The 22,551-nt window shown below is 38.0% G+C and overlaps 2 protein-coding genes across 8 annotated transcripts in view; both read left to right on the top strand.

Annotated features, from left to right (window-relative positions):
- Nucleotides 1-149: 149 nt before the first annotated feature.
- On the top strand, nucleotides 150-1,089 carry Tmem18 (transmembrane protein 18). Its single transcript, XM_002059768.4, has 4 exons — nucleotides 150-317; nucleotides 382-499; nucleotides 568-716; nucleotides 787-1,089. Exons 1-4 carry the CDS (start codon nucleotides 258-260, stop codon nucleotides 922-924), a joined length of 465 nt encoding a protein of 154 aa, XP_002059804.1. The 5' UTR covers nucleotides 150-257; the 3' UTR covers nucleotides 925-1,089.
- A 172-nt stretch (nucleotides 1,090-1,261) lies between these two features.
- The window catches only part of Dyb (Dystrobrevin), a 36,401-nt gene continuing 15,111 nt past the window's right edge, over nucleotides 1,262-22,551 (top strand). For 5 of the 7 annotated variants that reach the window (XM_070209735.1, XM_015168421.3, XM_032435993.2 and 2 more), the window contains exon 1: nucleotides 1,262-1,842. The gene's annotated coding sequence lies outside the window, so the exon portion shown is untranslated. The remainder of the gene's footprint in view (nucleotides 1,843-22,551) is intronic. The other 2 variants (XM_015168419.3, XM_015168420.3) reach the window with 1 other exon arrangement.

The following is a 22,551-nucleotide window of genomic DNA, read 5'->3' as shown; positions in this document are numbered from 1 at the left end:
TTCATTGTTTACGTATGAAATCGCATTGCATCACACCGATATATGCCGTGCGATATTTCATGCATATCGCTACATCAGCTGTTTGCTAGCGATGGTCACACCAACTATCGATGTATCGTTGAGTCGACGATAATTTTTACACATTTATTGTTTACCTTTTTTGTGCGTGGCTGCCTGCTGAGATATTTTTCTGCCGCTCCCGCGATTTTTTCTATAAGGAAAACTTACATATAAAAGTTGTTGAAAAGCATCGCAATATGCATGCCGGACAAATCGAAGTCAATGAAATAACCGGCGTCTGGTCATTTCTATTAAGCGTAAGTGTGCAGCAAAGAAAAGCTATGGATAAAATATGTTGACCCAGGCAATTCGCATTTTCAGATCGATTGGAAGGATCCGTGGCTGATAGGACTCATTTTACTGCACGTGCTAACCACTAGCACGGCCCTGCTCACCCGTAACAACACAAATTTCCAAGTTTTTCTGTTCCTGATTCTATGTAAGGACTCTGACCGCGCTTAAAATTTTATTTTTCTTATGCATTTTCTGATATTCTCATTATTGCAGTGTCTATTGTTTATTTCTCGGAGAGCATCAACGAATATGCGGCACAGAATTGGAAAACATTCTCCAAGCAGCAATACTTCGATGGCAACGGCCTCTTTATCTCGACTGTGTTCTCCATTCCCATTTTGCTGAATTGCATGCTGCTGATTGTGAGTTGGATACGTGTCTTTTGCGCATTGCGCATTGATTTTATTTATACATTTTGCATTCTCAATGCAGGGCTTTTGGCTGTATAACTCAACGCAAATGATGGCCACGTTGAAGACGGCACAGCTGAAGGAGCGGGCGCGCCGGGAACGGAATAGTGTGGCCGACACGCCCACAACGACAAGGGATGTACCCTTGAAGGAGGAGTAGAGAAATAGGGAAATAACTCAATTATTAAAAAGAGTCAAAAGCCATGGCGTGTTAACCGCATCAGGTGTTATTCATTGTCACGTGCACCGTTCGAATTTGTGTGTACGTTGTGTGTTGTCCTTACAAATATATTAACCAAAAACAGTTTGTAGCAAGTCACAGAAATTCTGCATACGTTTTTTTATTTCAATTTTAAATAATTGCCAGTAGCCGGCAAAATGGTATATTGCCGGGGCTATGGTGTTTTGGTATTTTTGTGCGCATACGGTCACGCTGCATTAAATACTTGTACATTTTTGTTGAGCAGAGATTTTGGCGCATTTCTCGCACTGGTCACACTGGCCAGTCGGTGGTTGAAAGTAGTCAAGTGCAGCAGCGGGCGACGTTTTTTTGCAACCGCTGCGTAAACAAAATCTGTTGATAAGAAGTCCCCCCCCCAGCAAACAATTAACAATTAAAAACTCGTCGTGCGTGTGTGCAAAACCTCTGTTGTTTATCCACAAGAAACAAGTGCGATTTAAAAAAAAATAATAAATAGATTCATCCAGCTTACGAAGCTGTGTTTATTGTGTGAGTGAGTGTGTGTGTGTGTGTGTGTGTGCGTGCGTGCGTGCGCTTGTGTTTGTGCGTCTCGGGCAGCCTAAAAGCGAAGTCGAAGATAGCCCGAAAACAGAAAACAGAAGTTATACATATATCTGTCTGTCAACATATTTCGCAAGGCCAAAGTCAGCATAAAACAGTGGCAAAGGGCGCAGCGGGTGAAAATTTTCACCAAAAATTATAAAAGAAAAACAGTTAAGCGAAGAGGAAGAGGAAGCAGCGTACCAGCTTCAAGTAGAGCCCAAACGCAAAATCTGTCGCAGGTCGAACGTGACGCATAGGACGACGCAGCCCTAAAGCCAATCAAAATAGAAACAGGTAAACAAATTGAATTTAAATTGTGCGTCGACTTTTGTTTAAAACAAAAAACTAACAACAACATTTAGCGTAGCAAAATGTTCATTCATAAAAATACGATGCGACGCGTCGCAGCGTAGCAGCTGGCACCCTTGAGAGCCCCCCACCCTTCCCCTGCCCGAAGCCATTGCTCTCATTTCACACACCCCCCGCTTTCCACGTTCCTCTCTCCCCTGTGGCTTTGACTAGTTTACGCATTTTTGTGTTCGTTTTAGTTTTATTTATTTGTGGCTTGTACTTGTAAATTAAACGATGGCAATCGACTTTAATTATTTACTTAAGCATATCAATTGTCATTTTGCCAACTTCCCGCGCCCCTTGCTCAATCCGCATACTTTGTTTTTATCTATTTTTAAGGCATTCCGTAATTTAATGAGTTGTCTTTTTATTATTTTGCTTTCATTTGCGGTTGCTTTTTATACCCTTAAAAAAGGGTATATTGGTTTTTGCATACAGCCACAACGCCAAGTTCTTTCGGTCCTGCAATTATAATCTTCTTTATTGGCATTTTCTCGTTTTCCTTATTAATTTTATGAGTCGGCGTCACCTCGTGCTCTCTTCTTCTTTTGCCAGAGTGCCCAACTTCAGTTTATAAAAAAAAACCTAAATACATATATGTCTCATACTACGACTGCTTTACAACACTAGATGAAGTGGCTGTTGACTTTTAAAAGTTTATGAATGTCCGTTTAAGAAAATTTGAATATATGCTAAATCAGTTTGCCGCTGGGTTTAGGGTATCTGCAAGTCGGACACTGCCCTGGCTTGTCATTTATTTAATTTTTTTTTAATGTCTGCTTGGCTCAGTGCATTAGATCAGATCTTACTCCCTAAATGGCACAAGTAATATGATACTGTGGAAACTCGCAATGTGGAACGCCTTAAGTCAAAAGCTGTTTCCAATAAGCAAACAATTAAATGATTTCTATAAACAAATTACCAAAGGTTGTCAAGAAATGCAAATCTCAAGTGTGTTCAGAAAATATTACTCACAAAAATGTTTGAATTTCTAGAGTATTCACTTTGCGAGCATCTACTGTACTGTACATAGTATACAGTTCCAGTTGTTAGACACTTTTCCATCAGACCTTATAAAGACATATGATGATATGATCGTTAAATCAACCCATGTAGGTGTTCTCTCTCGGTTCTGTCTTAAGTTAAAGTTTCATAAATTAACTGTTTTACATTCTTGGTTTTCTAATTGGAAACATGAACTAAACTCCAATCAGGTACTCAGAAAATGCCATACATAATGTGATGCCACATATGACATCTTCATTCGTGCCATCCTTTATCCGTTATCCGTATCCAATTACAAGTGTCTGTGAACTTCGTTAAGCTGAATTTGATGGGCTCGCTTGGAACTGGGCGCATTTCGAAGTCAACGAAATGCCAAAAGCAAAGCAAAGCAAAATAAATAAATAAATACGTATATGAAAAACAATCAAAATAACTCGGTGACATCATTTTGACTAATCGCCAATTTTAGCATTTGAAAAACGGCGGACTGCGGCGACTGCGACTGCGGCGGCTGCTGCTGCTGCTGCTCACCAAGCGATCCACGGACTTACCGTTGGGATATGCCGAGCGGGGGCTGTTGCGTGTGCTGCTTCTTCTAGGTGCGACCGCTAATCGATGGCGCGGGCGTCGCGCGTTTCTGGGGAGACAGGTGCGCTCAGCGTCCAGCAGCAAAGCCCAAAAGCAGAGCCCGAGGCTGCACAAGCCAAGCCGAGTCGAGCCGAGTCAAGCCAAGCCGAGTCGAGCTTGGCCCATTGGTTCCAGCTCTCCCGCTTCCCCTCCCTCTCTCTATCACTGTCTTTCTCTCCAAAAGCAGAGGCAGAGGCAAGTCGACTCAAGCCGAGTAGAGCCGAACGAAGACGAGCGCTTGCTATGCCAACAACTAAGCAGATCGTTTTTATGTCTGTATTAGTGGGCCTCTCTCCAGCTCTCATACAGCTTTGCGTGCGGGTGCGCGTGTGTGTGTGTGTGTGTGTTCTAAGCAACTGATAATAGAAAATTTCACTTTCAGCTCGAAATTGTTGTCGAATGATTTGCATATTCGCAGAATTATATATGACGAAATAAACTATAAACGCTCGTAAAGCTAAAAAGCTGTTGTCGCTAATCTATATCGCACGTTTTACATATGTTTTTATCGACTATACCTTGTGAACATTTAACAGAAATACATTGTAACAAAAAAGTTAGTTCGCATCGTTTAACAGTCGTTAAATATAACATGCCCAGAATCTGTAATTGCTTAACGTGTGCGTATGCTTAATCGATTGTGTGTTATCGATTATTGATTTTATATCGGGATGTGTGCAGTTGGCTTTTTTTTAAAATTTCTGCCATTTTGACTTGATATAGCCGACATTCACGCTAGTCAAGGCGTGCAGATATTAACAGTCTATTGAAAGTGGAATAAATTGCAGGCTTTATCTATGATAGATACAGAATTCTTTTCTATATGCTATACGTATTGGTAACTTCTCTCTAGGGTTATAGAAGAAGGCTTTGTAATCTACAACTTAGGAGTGTATAATTTTTTGAAATAACTATCACAATCTTCGCCTGTCAAATTCAGTTTTCGCCAAACAGTAAAGCCCCAAATGTGAGTAACTGACAATTATAAAAAGCATATATTTTGATGATTGAATACCCCTGTGACAGCCCTCAAGATGCGCTGCTGTATTCGAACGTATTCACGCAGTTCCCATAACCGTTTGGGTTGTACGCCTGGTAACTGGTGCAAGCCACGCTCCGGTTGCCGGGATCAACGCCGTTGTGGCAGCTGCTGTGGAACGTGCAACATGTGCATCATGTGCTGCAGCGGCATCGGTCAGTGTGGCCAGCCGATGGAGGGTCAGTGTGGCCAGACGCTGAAGAGCTGCCGTAGGCCCTGAATTTGCTTGGATTTGGGGCTTTACTGTATGTGAAAAAAAAGAATACTTTCCATTTTCAAAAAGAAAAAAAGCGAAACAGAGAAGTGTTTCTGTTTCAATCGAGATCATCTTCTGGGGCGGACCTGGGAAAAGCTTAAAAATAGCTACTGTAAATAATGACGGGGGTGAGGGGGAGAGCAGGGCAGCTTAACGCTTCACTAGCTGGCGATCTCGTTAAGCCGGCTGTAATGGAATCGGGTACGCTTCGCTATACATGATTGATTCTGGGCATTCACCATGCCCCAAATAAAGGGGGCTGGGGTTGTTTGAAAGGTGGGAAGCAGGGGATAAATGCGATTACAGCATAACCGATTAATTTCATTGCATATCGCTTCTTTTTTTCTGTCCATAAGCTAATTAAAGCCAGCTGCAATTGAACCTGGCAACAGACACCACGCAAACGTTGAATGGAGCACAACAACACGAACTCGAGCATAAACAACCCAACACCCAACATCCAAGCTCAACAACGCGGCACAACACAAAAGCGACATCAAAGCAATTGTTGAATTGCCCTCGCGCCTGCGGAAGGGTTAATTGTGTGACCCTTCGTCTCCCACACTGTTTTATTATACCCTGTACACACTGATATTGATTAAAATGGGCTCTTTTGCTGTTGTGCTAATGTATGCAACAGACGAAAGTAAGACAAAGTACACGTAGCTGAGAAATGCTCTGCTTAAGGGATATTTCCGTTTAGTTGGATGAAATATACGCGCAGTTGAATGTCAGCTTTAGGTCCTAAAAATATCATTACAATCGGTTATAAAATACTCGAGTTATTCAATAATGAATATTCGCTTGGGTGAAAGAGATGTTACGGAATTGGATAGAGGGTATGTGCCTAGTCGGGCATGCTCTATAGCTTCTCTCTATTTCTCTCTCGCTTCCTGCCTTGCTACATCTGTCTCTTTCTGTCTGTCAGCCTGTGTGGCCCCAGCGAGCGTGTCGTGGACATAGGGTATATGCCTAGTCGTGCTTGCTTTTACTTGTGCTTTGTACTCCCCGCTCCCTGTCCCTCTCTCTCCTGCTGTCTGCCTGTCTGTGTGGCCAGCGAGCGTGTCGTTTGCTTTGGCGGCTTTGCATTTCGTTTTCGTTTTTTTTTTGCCAATCTTCTTTTTAAGCTTTTCATGAGATTTTTCAATTTTTCACCGCATAAACATGCGCTCTTTGTTTTGTCTGTTCACGGACTCTTTGTTTTTGGGCACAATGCCTGCTCTCGCGTTTGTTTATTGTTATTGTTGCTATTGTTGTTGTTGTTGTTGTTGTTGTTGTTGTGGGTGCACTCCCAATTACCAAGTGTGTGTGTCTTTAGCGTGCGGCCTGTGCCTCATTTTCTATGTCACGCCTCATTTAGCTTTCCACAACAACTGAACTGAACTGAACTAACGTTCTCCGGCTGCCCGACTGCCCGGCTGCCCCTTGCCACACCCTTAACGTGTCAAACGAAAGTATGTGGAGCATGTTCTTTACTTTTTATTTTCATTTCTACTTGCCTCTTGGCCAGATTTCAAAATGCACAATTTCCCATTTAACAGCGGAGCGCTACGAAGGCGAGTATGTCTTTTCTGTTTCCGTTTCTGTCGCCCATTTGTTTTTGTATCTGTGAACTAGATCGGAAGACTTTATTGCGGTCAGCTTCATCATGATTTTATTCTATTTCATATCAACTTCAATTAGTCTCCACATTGTTGACATTTGGGCGCGGCGAGGGGGCAAAATGTGTCATGTAGCTAAGGCAACCAATGCAGAGGGAAATGTAGCTAGGGCTTAGTTGTATGTTGTTTTGTTGCCACGTTTGTGGGCTCTTAAATCGTCAAAATTGTAAGTAAATTGAGAACAATAAGGCTATAAAAAGGGATACCTGTAGAGAGAAACAAAAGGCACAATAACTCCATCAAAAAGTGGAAGAAAGCAATTTGAAAAAGCTCTGAGAGCTATCCAAGACTTTAAGTATATATATTGTTTGAGTTCTGCTAAGTCCTAGAGGCACGCTAGTACTAAGAATTGCTATGATATGCTGTAAAAATTAGATCTGTGAATCGATATTTATCGATTTTTGTATTCTAGCTTCGCTAGATCTACATATTTTTCAGATATGCTGAAAAAGCTGGAACTGTGTAACGATAAATATCGATATTTCTGTCCTAATGTCTCTAGCTCTAAGCATTTTCGAAATATGCCAAAAAGGCTGGTTTTGCGAATCGATATATATTGACATTTCTCAATATTTCTGTCTCAGCATCCCCAGTTTTAAGAATGTTTGCGTTATGCTATAAAAACTAGATCTGTGAATCGATACTTATCGATATTTCTGTCCTAGCGTCCGTAGCTCTAAGAATTTTCGAGATATGCTAAACAGATGGAGATGCAACGATATTTATCGACTCTCTCTATATATTTTAGAGATAAGCATCAAAAGCTGGGTTTCTCGATATTTATCGACAATTCTTGATTGGTCAAATGTTTAATAATAAAAAAAAATGCTCTTCCAACTATTTCAAAGAAACTGCCTTTAAAGGAACTTATCTAAGTCCAAGTACCATTAGCATCTGGTTTTATGTGTTACATTTACTTCATTAGCTAATTACAAATGGGAATTAATTTGATATTTGCACAGATGTTTTTACACAAACATGCGGGAAATTAAATTGTTTGCCCTATAAACAATGCATAAAGCTTAAGGAACAATATAAACAATTATTTGTTTATAATTAATGTTTACAAATGGGTTTTTCCGGCTTATCGTGCGATGTGTGAAAATCCATTTCCTTTATGCTGTTGCCAATTGCCAATTGTGCTCGACAGGTAATTGAATTAAATGTTCGCATCTGTAAGACAGTTTGGCCTACAGTTATAGCCTTGTATTTAATACCTATTGATTGGCTCTGAAAATGCACTTGACATGGCCAACTATATATATATATATATGCATATAGCTGGTGCTTATTGTTTGTCAACTGTCACAGTCGCATTTTAAATCTCATTATGTATTTATATGCAATAGCCACAAAAAGAAAGGGCGAAGCCAGTGTCAACTGAAAGCTACCCTGTTTGATGTGTCATAAACAGTCTTCCCCTTTCTCTTGGGCAACCAAGTGTCGATAATTATCGACATTGTGAAACTATCAACAAATATCGAATATGAGAATGGATGAAGGTATCCAGAAAGTAAAATATTCTTAGTCTGCATATACAACACGAAAGACTACATGCCAAATTTGCTGTGTACAGCACTTCAGTTATATAAAACAATTTATCAAAATCGATATTTATCGAAATTGTAAATAGACAACAAATATCGAAAATGAGCGTGGGAGCAGGCAGTCAAAAAGTGAAATATTCTCAGTCTGTATATACTACACGAGAGTTTAGCTAATAATTTCGCTATATTAAGCTGGTGTAATTCTAGAGTTTTAAAAACGATAATCGATATTTATCGGAAATGTTAAAATTGTAGCAAAAATCGAAAAAAGTGATCAAATATTCTGCGTATGGCTTAGATATGTGTCAAGTTCAAAGCCTCTAGCTATTCTATATATTATATGTTCTCATGTTGGCTTATATACCGCTACTTCACTCTGCGAACAGGGTATACAAAAGCAACGGGCCAAGCAAACTGCAGGTATTGCTAATCAAATGTACTGCAACTTTTTCTGTTTTTTTTTTTTTTACCTATTCTCGGTTTATTTGTCTAGCTCTGGTTTTTCTTCTGCTTTTAGCCCGCATTGATTGGTTTGTGCTGCCGCTTCTTTTGTGGCAGAAACGTGCACGCCCCCCGCCCTGTCGTGCCCCACAATATCTATATGTATTTCAAAAGTAGCCTCAACTGAATTATGCAATTTCTTGTTGCTTAAGTTGAAGTGTAGACCAAGTTTCTTATCGGCTGCTGCAGATTCTTATCACTCGCCACCCGTAATCGCTTTTATGGCACTTGGGCAAATGCGAAGCACAGAGAAAAATGTTATTATTTACGGTCGGCAGAAGGTGGGGCAAAAAAAAAACGGGTCGCCTAATGCATCGTCAAATGAGAAAACTGCCCACGCCTTGTGTCTTAATGTAAGCTATGTGAATATATATATATATAAATATATTATGTATATCTGTATATCTCTTTCTCTGTCTTCCTCCATGTCGCAAGCCGCCCGATTTGGTTGTCGTCAGCGCACTGGGCCACCAGGCGTGGGCCGTCGTCTGCGATTGCAGTTCCCAACTTCATATGAATACAGTATAAAAATATATATATATACATATATTTATTTATATATATGTATATAACCGACAACTGTTTATATGGTGCCGCGAGCTATTTGCTCCACAAAAGTCAAAAACAATCGCACATTTATGCATTTTTTAGCCAACTAAAAAGCCACAGGCTGGTGCGAGTATGCCCCAATGATAGATACCCTGTAATCCATTATGAATTTCTGCGGGAGCAGCTGCAGCTCTTTCTCTGCCTTTCCCTCTGCTTCTTCTCTCTCCCAAATAAGTTTTTAGATCATAATTATGCTTATATAGGATGTGGATCGGTTTTAGTATGTTTTCTTATAGAGATGATTATTACGTACAGTCAAACAAGCCCATTGGCCTTGTTTACAGGATATAAATACATAAACACATGCACAATTATTTACAATTTTCACTTGGTTTTTGTTTAGAGTATTCATGTAAAATGCCTTGGCATGTTTGCCACAGAGCTGTCCAACGATTTCGACTTGTTTAAACAATTAGCTTTCAGTTTACAAATGTCATTTCCACACGGAATATAGATGCCTTAGAGAAGCAATTAGGCCCAAAGCACAGGGAGAGAAAACTGAGAGCGAGGCACTTAAAAGTTGGCTTAATATATTCCAGATCAGATCTTTCAAGAACCTTTTCAACCGTTTGTCTCTTTCTCTTGCTTTTGAAATTTAAAAGTGATTTGTCATATATTTTGCTGAGTAATTGTGATTATATATATTTCATTCAACAATTCTAGTTTGTCACACAGTTATTTCGGGCATTTTTCTAGATCTTGGGAATAAATTATTAAACATGCCCAAAACATGTGCTTGGACTCTTGAGCTTGTGAGTTATTAGTCATATATTTGGGATGATTTTTTTTTCCTTCGATGAATAGCTAAGAAAATCTTTAAGAATTTTAAAAGCAATCAATATAAAAGACAAAATAGCCCGGCATTGCGCGGCTCTAATGAATAATGTTGAGTAGGGCAACGTGCATTCGCACCAATCGAAACTAGAACTCAAGTAAGAATACTTGATACTTGGTACTCTTAATAACCTGTCATTGTTGCAGGTTTTGAATAATCTGTAGAGAAATAAAAGAAGAAGATTCGTTTTGTTAATTCGCAATCGCACGTACGACGTGTCATCGGGCTGTAATATAAATAGGCGTGACGAAGTCTTGACTAGAACAAGCACGACAACAACAAAAAAAAAATATTATAAGCAAATATTTGAAAGCCAAATAATTATTCAACTGGTTCTAATTTTAAAATGCTGATCAATGCCGATCACAACAACATTTTATCCACGCGCAATTTGATTTTCATTTATTTTTTTTTTTTATTATTGTTATTTTGCCATTTTGTAAGCCGCCTGTTTTTGTGTGCTGTGATAATATTTGGCCAGTTATCACACCCTCAAAATGGATGTATCTGTAGAGTAGATGGATATAGACTGCGTCACTTGTTTGGCATTTTTCGAGTGCATTCATTTAGCGAGCTGTGCGCACGACATTTGCATATTTTGAATAATTTACAAACTGAGCCCAGGTTAAAGCAAATGTGGGCGTTGCACGAGTTGTTTGCGACAGGTGTCAACCATTAAATCATGGCCCAGTCGTTGTGACACTTTAACGAGAATCAATCAAAAGCCACAACAGAAAAGTGAAAAAAAAAAATAACAAAAACAGCATTTTGAAATTTATAATGTATATATGATAGCCTAATAGGGGTATGCTCGCAAACAGAAAGAAGAGCAGAAGCTTCAAATATAAAAAAAGAATATTAAATTAAATAAATATTATCCATAAAATATTTAAAACTATCTAGAGTTTAATCTGTAAACGGACTGCCCATATAAAAAAACTTAATAGGGGTATGCCTGCAAACAGCAAAGAAAAAAAAACATATAAATTCGTGGTCAAAATTCATGCCCTCAAATATCCTATATAGACATGGGTCAAAACTTCCCAATCCTATAACTCGGCCAAAACTCAACCGATTTTCACGAAGTTGGGCTTTTTATTCATGGTTTGGCCCCTTTATTAATTTGGTATTCAAATCGGACAACCTAATTTTTGGTCCAAATTCATGTAAATATTGTACCCTAAGAATCCCTATATAGACATGGGTTAAAACTTCCCAATAAGAATCCCTATATAGACATGGGTCAAAACTTCCCAATCCTATAACTCGGTCAAAACTCAACCGATTTTCACGAAGTTGGGCTTTTTATTCATGGTTTGCCCCCTATTTTAAAAGGGCATTCAAATCTGACAACCTAATTTTTGGTCCAAATTCATGTAAATATTGTACCCTAAGAATCCCTATATAGACATGGGTCTAAACTTCCCAATCCTATAACTCGGCCAAAACTCAACCGATTTTCACGAAGTTGGGCTTTTTATTCATGGTTTGCCCCCTATTTTAAAAGGGCATTCAAATCTGACAACCTAATTTTTGGTCCAAATTCATGTAAATATTGTACCCTAAGAATCCCTATATAGACATGGGTTTAAACTTCCCAATCCTATAACTCGGTCAAAACTCAACCGATTTTCACGAAGTTGGGCTTTTTATTCATGGTTTGGCCCCCATTTTAAAAGGGCATTCAAATCTGACAACCTAATTTTTGGTCCAAATTCATGTAAATATTGTACCCTAAGAATCCCTATATAGACATGGGTCTAAACTTCCCAATCCTATAACTCGGCCAAAACTCAATCGATTTTCACGAAGTTGGGCTTTTTATTCATGGTTTGCCCCCTATTTTAAAAGGGCATTTAAATCTGACAACCTAATTTTTGGTCCAAATTCATGTAAATATTGTACCCTAAGAATCCCTATATAGACATGGGTCAAAACTTCCCAATAAGAATCTCTATATAGACATGGGTCAAAACTTCCCAATCTTATAACTCAGCCAAAACTCAACCGATTTTCACGAAGTTGGGCTTTTTATTCATGGTTTGACCCCCATTTTAAAAGGGCATTCAAATCTGACAACCTAATTTTTGGTCCAAATTCATGTAAATATTGTACCCTAAGAATCCCTATATAGACATGGGTCTAAACTTCCCAATAAGAATCTCTATATAGACATGGGTCAAAACTTCCCAATCTTATAACTCAGCCAAAACTCAACCGATTTTCACGAAGTTGGGCTTTTTATTCATGGTTTGACCCCCATTTTAAAAGGGCATTCAAATCTGACAACCTAATTTTTGGTCCAAATTCATGTAAATATTGTACCCTAAAAATCCCTATATAGACATGGGTCAAAACTTCTCAATCCTATAACTCGGTCAAAACTCAACCGATTTTCACGAAGTTGGGCTTTTTATTCATGGTTTGGCCCCCATTTTAAAAGGGCATTCAAATCTGACAACCTAATTTTTGGTCCAAATTCATGTAAATATTGTACCCTAAGAATCCCTATATAGACATGGGTCTAAACTTCCCAATCCTATAACTCGGCCAAAACTCAACCGATTTTCACGAAGTTGGGCTTTTTATTCATGGTTTTCCCCCTATTTTAAAAGGGCATTCAAATCTGACAACCTAATTTTTTGTCCAAATTCATGTAAATATTGTACCCTAAGAATCCCTATATAGACATGGGTTTAAACTTCCCAATCCTATAACTCGGTCAAAACTCAACCGATTTTCACGAAGTTGGGCTTTTTATTCATGGTTTGGCCCCCATTTTAAAAGGGCATTCAAATCTGACAACCTAATTTTTGGTCCAAATTCATGTAAATATTGTACCCTAAGAATCCCTATATAGACATGGGTCTAAACTTCCCAATCCTATAACTCGGCCAAAACTCAACCGATTTTCACGAAGTTGGGCTTTTTATTCATGGTTTGCCCCCTATTTTAAAAGGGCATTCAAATCTGACAACCTAATTTTTGGTCCAAATTCATGTAAATATTGTACCCTAAGAATCCCTATATAGACATGGGTCAAAACTTCCCAATAAGAATCTCTATATAGACATGGGTCAAAACTTCCCAATCTTATAACTCAGCCAAAACTCAACCGATTTTCACGAAGTTGGGCTTTTTATTCATGGTTTGACCCCCATTTTAAAAGGGCATTCAAATCTGACAACCTAATTTTTGGTCCAAATTCATGTAAATATTGTACCCTAAGAATCCCTATATAGACATGGGTCTAAACTTCCCAATCCTATAACTCGGCCAAAACTCAACCGATTTTCACGAAGTTGGGCTTTTTATTCATGGTTTACCCCCTATTTTAAAAGGGCATTCAAATCTGACAACCTAATTTTTGGTCCAAATTCATGTAAATATTGTACCCTAAGAATCCCTATATAGACATGGGTTTAAACTTCCCAATCCTATAACTCGGCCAAAACTCAACCAATTTTCACGAAGTTGGGCTTTTTATTTATGGTTTGGCCCCCATTTTAAAAGGGCATTCAAATCGGACATCCTAATTTTTGGTCCAAATTCATGTAAATATTGTACCCTAAGAATCCCTATATAGACATGGGTCAAAACTTCCCAATAAGAATCCCTATATAGACATATGTCAAAACTTCCCAATCTTATAACTTGGCCAAAACTCAACCGATTTTCACGAAGTTGCGCTTTTTATTCATGGTTTGGCCCCTTTATTAATTTGGCATTCAAATCTGACAACCTAATTTTTGGTCCAAATTTATGTAAATATTGTACCCTAAGAATCCCTATGTAGACATGGGTCTAAACTTCCCAATCCTATAACTCGGCCAAAACTCAACCGATTTTCACGAAGTTGGGCTTTTTATTCATGGTTTGGCCCCCATTTTAAAAGGGCATTCAAATCTGACAACCTAATTTTTTGTCAAAATTCATGTAAATATTGTACCCTAAGAATCCCTATATAGACATGGGTCAAAACTTCCCAATAAGAATCCCTATATAGACATATGTCAAAACTTCCCAATCTTATAACTTGGCCAAAACTCAACCGATTTTCACGAAGTTGCGCTTTTTATTCATGGTTTGGCCCCTTTATTAATTTGGCATTCAAATCTGACAACCTAATTTTTGGTCCAAATTCATGTAAATATTGTACCCTAAGAATCCCTATATAGACATGGGTCTAAACTTCCCAATCCTATAACTCGGCCAAAGCTCAACCGATTTTCACGAAGTTGCGCTTTTTATTCATGGTTTGGCCCCCATTTTAAAAGGGCATTCAAATCTGACAACCTAATTTTTGGTCCAAATTCATGTAAATATTGTACCCTAAGAATCCCTATATAGACATGGGTCAAAACTTCCCAATAAGAATCTCTATATAGACATGGGTCAAAACTTCCCAATCTTATAACTCAGCCAAAACTCAACCGATTTTCACGAAGTTGGGCTTTTTATTCATGGTTTGACCCCCATTTTAAAAGGGCATTCAAATCTGACAACCTAATTTTTGGTCCAAATTCATGTAAATATTGTACCCTAAGAATCCCTATATAGACATGGGTCTAAACTTCCCAATCCTATAACTCGGCCAAAACTCAACCGATTTTCACGAAGTTGGGCTTTTTATTCATGGTTTACCCCCTATTTTAAAAGGGCATTCAAATCTGACAACCTAATTTTTGGTCCAAATTCATGTAAATATTGTACCCTAAGAATCCCTATATAGACATGGGTTTAAACTTCCCAATCCTATAACTCGGCCAAAACTCAACCAATTTTCACGAAGTTGGGCTTTTTATTTATGGTTTGGCCCCCATTTTAAAAGGGCATTCAAATCGGACATCCTAATTTTTGGTCCAAATTCATGTAAATATTGTACCCTAAGAATCCCTATATAGACATGGGTCAAAACTTCCCAATAAGAATCCCTATATAGACATATGTCAAAACTTCCCAATCTTATAACTTGGCCAAAACTCAACCGATTTTCACGAAGTTGCGCTTTTTATTCATGGTTTGGCCCCTTTATTAATTTGGCATTCAAATCTGACAACCTAATTTTTGGTCCAAATTTATGTAAATATTGTACCCTAAGAATCCCTATGTAGACATGGGTCTAAACTTCCCAATCCTATAACTCGGCCAAAACTCAACCGATTTTCACGAAGTTGGGCTTTTTATTCATGGTTTGGCCCCCATTTTAAAAGGGCATTCAAATCTGACAACCTAATTTTTTGTCAAAATTCATGTAAATATTGTACCCTAAGAATCCCTATATAGACATGGGTCAAAACTTCCCAATAAGAATCCCTATATAGACATATGTCAAAACTTCCCAATCTTATAACTTGGCCAAAACTCAACCGATTTTCACGAAGTTGCGCTTTTTATTCATGGTTTGGCCCCTTTATTAATTTGGCATTCAAATCTGACAACCTAATTTTTGGTCCAAATTCATGTAAATATTGTACCCTAAGAATCCCTATATAGACATGGGTCTAAACTTCCCAATCCTATAACTCGGCCAAAGCTCAACCGATTTTCACGAAGTTGCGCTTTTTATTCATGGTTTGGCCCCCATTTTAAAAGGGCATTCAAATCTGACAACCTAATTTTTGGTCCAAATTCATGTAAATATTGTACCCTAAGAATCCCTATATAGGCATGGGTCTAAACTTCCCAATCCTATAACTCGGCCAAAACTCAACCGATTTTCACGAAGTTGGGCTTTTTATTCATGGTTTGGACCCCATTTTAAAAGGGCATTCAAATATGACAACCTAATTTTTGGTCCAAATTCATGTAAATATTGTACCCTAAGAATCCCTATATAGACATGGGTCAAAACTTCCCAATAAGAATCCCTATATAGACATGGGTCAAAACTTCCCAATCCTAAAACTCGGCCAAAACTCAACCGATTTTCACGAAGTTGGGCTTTTTATTCATGGTTGGCCCCCATTTTAAAAGGGCATTCAAATCTGACAACCTAATTTTTGGTCCAAATTCATGTAAATATTGTACCCTAAGAATCCCTATATAGGCATGGGTCTAAACTTCCCAATAAGAATCCCTATATAGACATGGGTCAAAACTTCCCAATCTTATAACTCGGCCAAAACTCAACCGATTTTCACGAAGTTGGGCTTTTTATTCATGGTTGGCCCCCATTTTAAAAGGGCATTCAAATCTGACAACCTAATTTTTGGTCCAAATTCATGTAAATATTGTACCCTAAGAATCCCTATATAGACATGGGTCTAAACTTCCCAATCCTATAACTCGGCCAAAACTCAACCGATTTTCACGAAGTTGGGCTTTTTATTCATGGTTTGGCCCCCATTTTAAAAGGGCATTCAAATCGGACAACCTAATTTTTGGTCCAAATTCATGTCAATATTGTACCCTAAGAATCCCTATATAGACATGGGTCTAAACTTCCCAATCCTATAACTTGGCCAAAACTCAACCGATTTTCACGAAGTTGCGCGTTTTATTCATGGTTTGGCCCCTTTATTTATTTGGCATTCAAATCTGACAACCTAATTTTTGGTCCAAATTCATGTAAATATTGTACCCTAAGAATCCCTATATAGACATGGGTCAAAACTTCCCAATCCTATAACTCGGCCAAAACTCAACAGATTTTCACGAAGTTGGGCTTTTTATTCATGGTTTGGCCCCCATTTTTAAAGGGCATTCAAATCGGACAACCCAATTTTTTGTCCAAATTCATGTAAATATTGTACCCTAAGAATCCCTATATAGACATGGGTCAAAACTTCCCAATAAGAATCCCTATATAGACATATGTCAAAACTTCCCAATCTTATAACTTGGCCAAAACTCAACCGATTTTCACGAAGTTGCGCTTTTTATTCATGGTTTGGCCCCCATTTTAAAAGGGCATTCAAATCTGACAACCTAATTTTTTGTCAAAATTCATGTAAATATTGTACCCTAAGAATCCCTATATAGACATGGGTCAAAACTTCCCAATAAGAATCCCTATATAGACATATGTCAAAACTTCCCAATCTTATAACTTGGCCAAAACTCAACCGATTTTCACGAAGTTGCGCTTTTTATTCATGGTTTGGCCCCCATTTTAAAAGGGCATTCAAATCTGACAACCTAATTTTTGGTCCAAATTCATGTAAATATTGTACCCTAAGAATCCCTATATAGACATGGGTCTAAACTTCCCAATCCTATAACTCGGCCAAAACTCAACCGATTTTCACGAAGTTGCGCTTTTTATTCATGGTTTGGCCCCCATTTTAAAAGGGCATTCAAATCTGACCACCTTATTTTTGGTCCAAATTCATGTAAATATTGTACCCTAAGAATCCCTATATAGGCATGGGTCTAAACTTCCCAATCCTATAACTCGGCCAAAACTCAACCGATTTTCACGAAGTTGGGCTTTTTATTCATGGTTTGGACCCCATTTTAAAAGGGCATTCAAATATGACAACCTAATTTTTGGTCCAAATTCATGTAAATATTGTACCCTAAGAATCCCTATATAGACATGGGTCAAAACTTCCCAATAAGAATCCCTATATAGACATGGGTCAAAACTTCCCAATCCTATAACTCGGCCAAAACTCAACCGATTTTCACGAAGTTGGGCTTTTTATTAATGGTTTGGCCCCTTTATTAATTTGGCATTCAAATCTGACAACCTAATTTTTGGTCCAAATTCATGTAAATATTGTACCCTAAGAATCCCTATATAGGCATGGGTCTAAACTTCCCAATAAGAATCCCTATATAGACATGGGTCAAAACTTCCCAATCTTATAACTCGGCCAAAACTCAACCGATTTTCACGAAGTTGGGCTTTTTATTCATGGTTTGGCCCCCATTTTAAAAGGGCATTCAAATCGGACAACCCAATTTTTTGTCCAAATTCATGTAAATATTGTACCCTAAGAATCCCTATATAGACATGGGTCAAAACTTCCCAATAAGAATCCCTATATAGACATATGTCAAAACTTCCCAATCTTATAACTTGGCCAAAACTCAACCGATTTTCACGAAGTTGCGCTTTTTATTCATGGTTTGGCCCCTTTATTAATTTGGCATTCAAATCTGACAACCTAATTTTTGGTCCAAATTCATGTAAATATTGTACCCTAAGAATCCCTATGTAGACATGGGTCTAAACTTCCCAATCCTATAACTCGGCCAAAACTCAACCGATTTTCACGAAGTTGGGCTTTTTATTCATGGTTTGGCCCCCATTTTAAAAGGGCATTCAAATCTGACAACCTAATTTTTTGTCAAAATTCATGTAAATATTGTACCCTAAGAATCCCTATATAGACATGGGTCAAAACTTCCCAATAAGAATCCCTATATAGACATATGTCAAAACTTCCCAATCTTATAACTTGGCCAAAACTCAACCGATTTTCACGAAGTTGCGCTTTTTATTCATGGTTTGGCCCCTTTATTAATTTGGCATTCAAATCTGACAACCTAATTTTTGGTCCAAATTCATGTAAATATTGTACCCTAAGAATCCCTATATAGACATGGGTCTAAACTTCCCAATCCTATAACTCGGCCAAAGCTCAACCGATTTTCACGAAGTTGCGCTTTTTATTCATGGTTTGGCCCCCATTTTAAAAGGGCATTCAAATCTGACAACCTAATTTTTGGTCCAAATTCATGTAAATATTGTACCCTAAGAATCCCTATATAGGCATGGGTCTAAACTTCCCAATCCTATAACTCGGCCAAAACTCAACCGATTTTCACGAAGTTGGGCTTTTTATTCATGGTTTGGACCCCATTTTAAAAGGGCATTCAAATATGACAACCTAATTTTTGGTCCAAATTCATGTAAATATTGTACCCTAAGAATCCCTATATAGACATGGGTCAAAACTTCCCAATAAGAATCCCTATATAGACATGGGTCAAAACTTCCCAATCCTAAAACTCGGCCAAAACTCAACCGATTTTCACGAAGTTGGGCTTTTTATTCATGGTTGGCCCCCATTTTAAAAGGGCATTCAAATCTGACAACCTAATTTTTGGTCCAAATTCATGTAAATATTGTACCCTAAGAATCCCTATATAGGCATGGGTCTAAACTTCCCAATAAGAATCCCTATATAGACATGGGTCAAAACTTCCCAATCTTATAACTCGGCCAAAACTCAACCGATTTTCACGAAGTTGGGCTTTTTATTCATGGTTGGCCCCCATTTTAAAAGGGCATTCAAATCTGACAACCTAATTTTTGGTCCAAATTCATGTAAATATTGTACCCTAAGAATCCCTATATAGACATGGGTCTAAACTTTCCAATCCTATAACTCGGCCAAAACTCAACCGATTTTCACGAAGTTGGGCTTTTTATTCATGGTTTGGCCCCCATTTTAAAAGGGCATTCAAATCGGACAACCTAATTTTTGGTCCAAATTCATGTCAATATTGTACCCTAAGAATCCCTATATAGACATGGGTCTAAACTTCCCAATCCTATAACTTGGCCAAAACTCAACCGATTTTCACGAAGTTGCGCGTTTTATTCATGGTTTGGCCCCTTTATTTATTTGGCATTCAAATCTGACAACCTAATTTTTGGTCCAAATTCATGTAAATATTGTACCCTAAGAATCCCTATATAGACATGGGTCAAAACTTCCCAATCCTATAACTCGGCCAAAACTCAACAGATTTTCACGAAGTTGGGCTTTTTATTCATGGTTTGGCCCCCATTTTTAAAGGGCATTCAAATCGGACAACCCAATTTTTTGTCCAAATTCATGTAAATATTGTACCCTAAGAATCCCTATATAGACATGGGTCAAAACTTCCCAATAAGAATCCCTATATAGACATATGTCAAAACTTCCCAATCTTATAACTTGGCCAAAACTCAACCGATTTTCACGAAGTTGCGCTTTTTATTCATGGTTTGGCCCCCATTTTAAAAGGGCATTCAAATCTGACAACCTAATTTTTTGTCAAAATTCATGTAAATATTGTACCCTAAGAATCCCTATATAGACATGGGTCAAAACTTCCCAATAAGAATCCCTATATAGACATATGTCAAAACTTCCCAATCTTATAACTTGGCCAAAACTCAACCGATTTTCACGAAGTTGCGCTTTTTATTCATGGTTTGGCCCCTTTATTAATTTGGCATTCAAATCTGACAACCTAATTTTTGGTCCAAATTCATGTAAATATTGTACCCTAAGAATCCCTATGTAGACATGGGTCTAAACTTCCCAATCCTATAACTCGGCCAAAACTCAACCGATTTTCACGAAGTTGGGCTTTTTATTCATGGTTTGGCCCCCATTTTAAAAGGGCATTCAAATCTGACAACCTAATTTTTTGTCAAAATTCATGTAAATATTGTACCCTAAGAATCCCTATATAGACATGGGTCAAAACTTCCCAATAAGAATCCCTATATAGACATATGTCAAAACTTCCCAATCTTATAACTTGGCCAAAACTCAACCGATTTTCACGAAGTTGCGCTTTTTATTCATGGTTTGGCCCCTTTATTAATTTGGCATTCAAATCTGACAACCTAATTTTTGGTCCAAATTCATGTAAATATTGTACCCTAAGAATCCCTATATAGACATGGGTCTAAACTTCCCAATCCTATAACTCGGCCAAAGCTCAACCGATTTTCACGAAGTTGCGCTTTTTATTCATGGTTTGGCCCCCATTTTAAAAGGGCATTCAAATCTGACAACCTAATTTTTGGTCCAAATTCATGTAAATATTGTACCCTAAGAATCCCTATATAGGCATGGGTCTAAACTTCCCAATCCTATAACTCGGCCAAAACTCAACCGATTTTCACGAAGTTGGGCTTTTTATTCATGGTTTGGACCCCATTTTAAAAGGGCATTCAAATATGACAACCTAATTTTTGGTCCAAATTCATGTAAATATTGTACCCTAAGAATCCCTATATAGACATGGGTCAAAACTTCCCAATAAGAATCCCTATATAGACATGGGTCAAAACTTCCCAATCCTAAAACTCGGCCAAAACTCAACCGATTTTCACGAAGTTGGGCTTTTTATTCATGGTTGGCCCCCATTTTAAAAGGGCATTCAAATCTGACAACCTAATTTTTGGTCCAAATTCATGTAAATATTGTACCCTAAGAATCCCTATATAGGCATGGGTCTAAACTTCCCAATAAGAATCCCTATATAGACATGGGTCAAAACTTCCCAATCTTATAACTCGGCCAAAACTCAACCGATTTTCACGAAGTTGGGCTTTTTATTCATGGTTGGCCCCCATTTTAAAAGGGCATTCAAATCTGACAACCTAATTTTTGGTCCAAATTCATGTAAATATTGTACCCTAAGAATCCCTATATAGACATGGGTCTAAACTTCCCAATCCTATAACTCGGCCAAAACTCAACCGATTTTCACGAAGTTGGGCTTTTTATTCATGGTTTGGCCCCCATTTTAAAAGGGCATTCAAATCGGACAACCTAATTTTTGGTCCAAATTCATGTCAATATTGTACCCTAAGAATCCCTATATAGACATGGGTCTAAACTTCCCAATCCTATAACTTGGCCAAAACTCAACCGATTTTCACGAAGTTGCGCGTTTTATTCATGGTTTGGCCCCTTTATTTATTTGGCATTCAAATCTGACAACCTAATTTTTGGTCCAAATTCATGTAAATATTGTACCCTAAGAATCCCTATATAGACATGGGTCAAAACTTCCCAATCCTATAACTCGGCCAAAACTCAACAGATTTTCACGAAGTTGGGCTTTTTATTCATGGTTTGGCCCCCATTTTTAAAGGGCATTCAAATCGGACAACCCAATTTTTTGTCCAAATTCATGTAAATATTGTACCCTAAGAATCCCTATATAGACATGGGTCAAAACTTCCCAATAAGAATCCCTATATAGACATATGTCAAAACTTCCCAATCTTATAACTTGGCCAAAACTCAACCGATTTTCACGAAGTTGCGCTTTTTATTCATGGTTTGGCCCCCATTTTAAAAGGGCATTCAAATCTGACAACCTAATTTTTTGTCAAAATTCATGTAAATATTGTACCCTAAGAATCCCTATATAGACATGGGTCAAAACTTCCCAATAAGAATCCCTATATAGACATATGTCAAAACTTCCCAATCTTATAACTTGGCCAAAACTCAACCGATTTTCACGAAGTTGCGCTTTTTATTCATGGTTTGGCCCCCATTTTAAAAGGGCATTCAAATCTGACAACCTAATTTTTGGTCCAAATTCATGTAAATATTGTACCCTAAGAATCCCTATATAGACATGGGTCTAAACTTCCCAATCCTATAACTCGGCCAAAACTCAACCGATTTTCACGAAGTTGCGCTTTTTATTCATGGTTTGGCCCCCATTTTAAAAGGGCATTCAAATCTGACAACCTAATTTTTGGTCCAAATTCATGTAAATATTGTACCCTAAGAATCCCTATATAGGCATGGGTCTAAACTTCCCAATCCTATAACTCGGCCAAAACTCAACCGATTTTCACGAAGTTGGGCCCTTTT

The sequence above is a fragment of the Drosophila virilis genome, chromosome 5 (assembly GCF_030788295.1).
Source record: "Drosophila virilis strain 15010-1051.87 chromosome 5, Dvir_AGI_RSII-ME, whole genome shotgun sequence".
Lineage (NCBI taxonomy): Eukaryota > Metazoa > Arthropoda > Insecta > Diptera > Drosophilidae > Drosophila > Drosophila virilis.
Note: the sequence above shows the minus strand (reverse complement) of the source record. Positions and strands in the feature narration are given on the sequence as shown.

Coding starts and splice junctions, on each gene's coding strand:
- Tmem18 (XM_002059768.4), top strand. CDS start 258: ATGCATGCCGGACAAATCGAAGTCAATGAAATAACCGGCGTCTGGTCA. Junction 318..381: donor TCTGGTCATTTCTATTAAGC/GTAAGTGTGCAG, acceptor TCGCATTTTCAG/ATCGATTGGAAGGATCCGTG. Junction 500..567: donor TTTTCTGTTCCTGATTCTAT/GTAAGGACTCTG, acceptor TCATTATTGCAG/TGTCTATTGTTTATTTCTCG.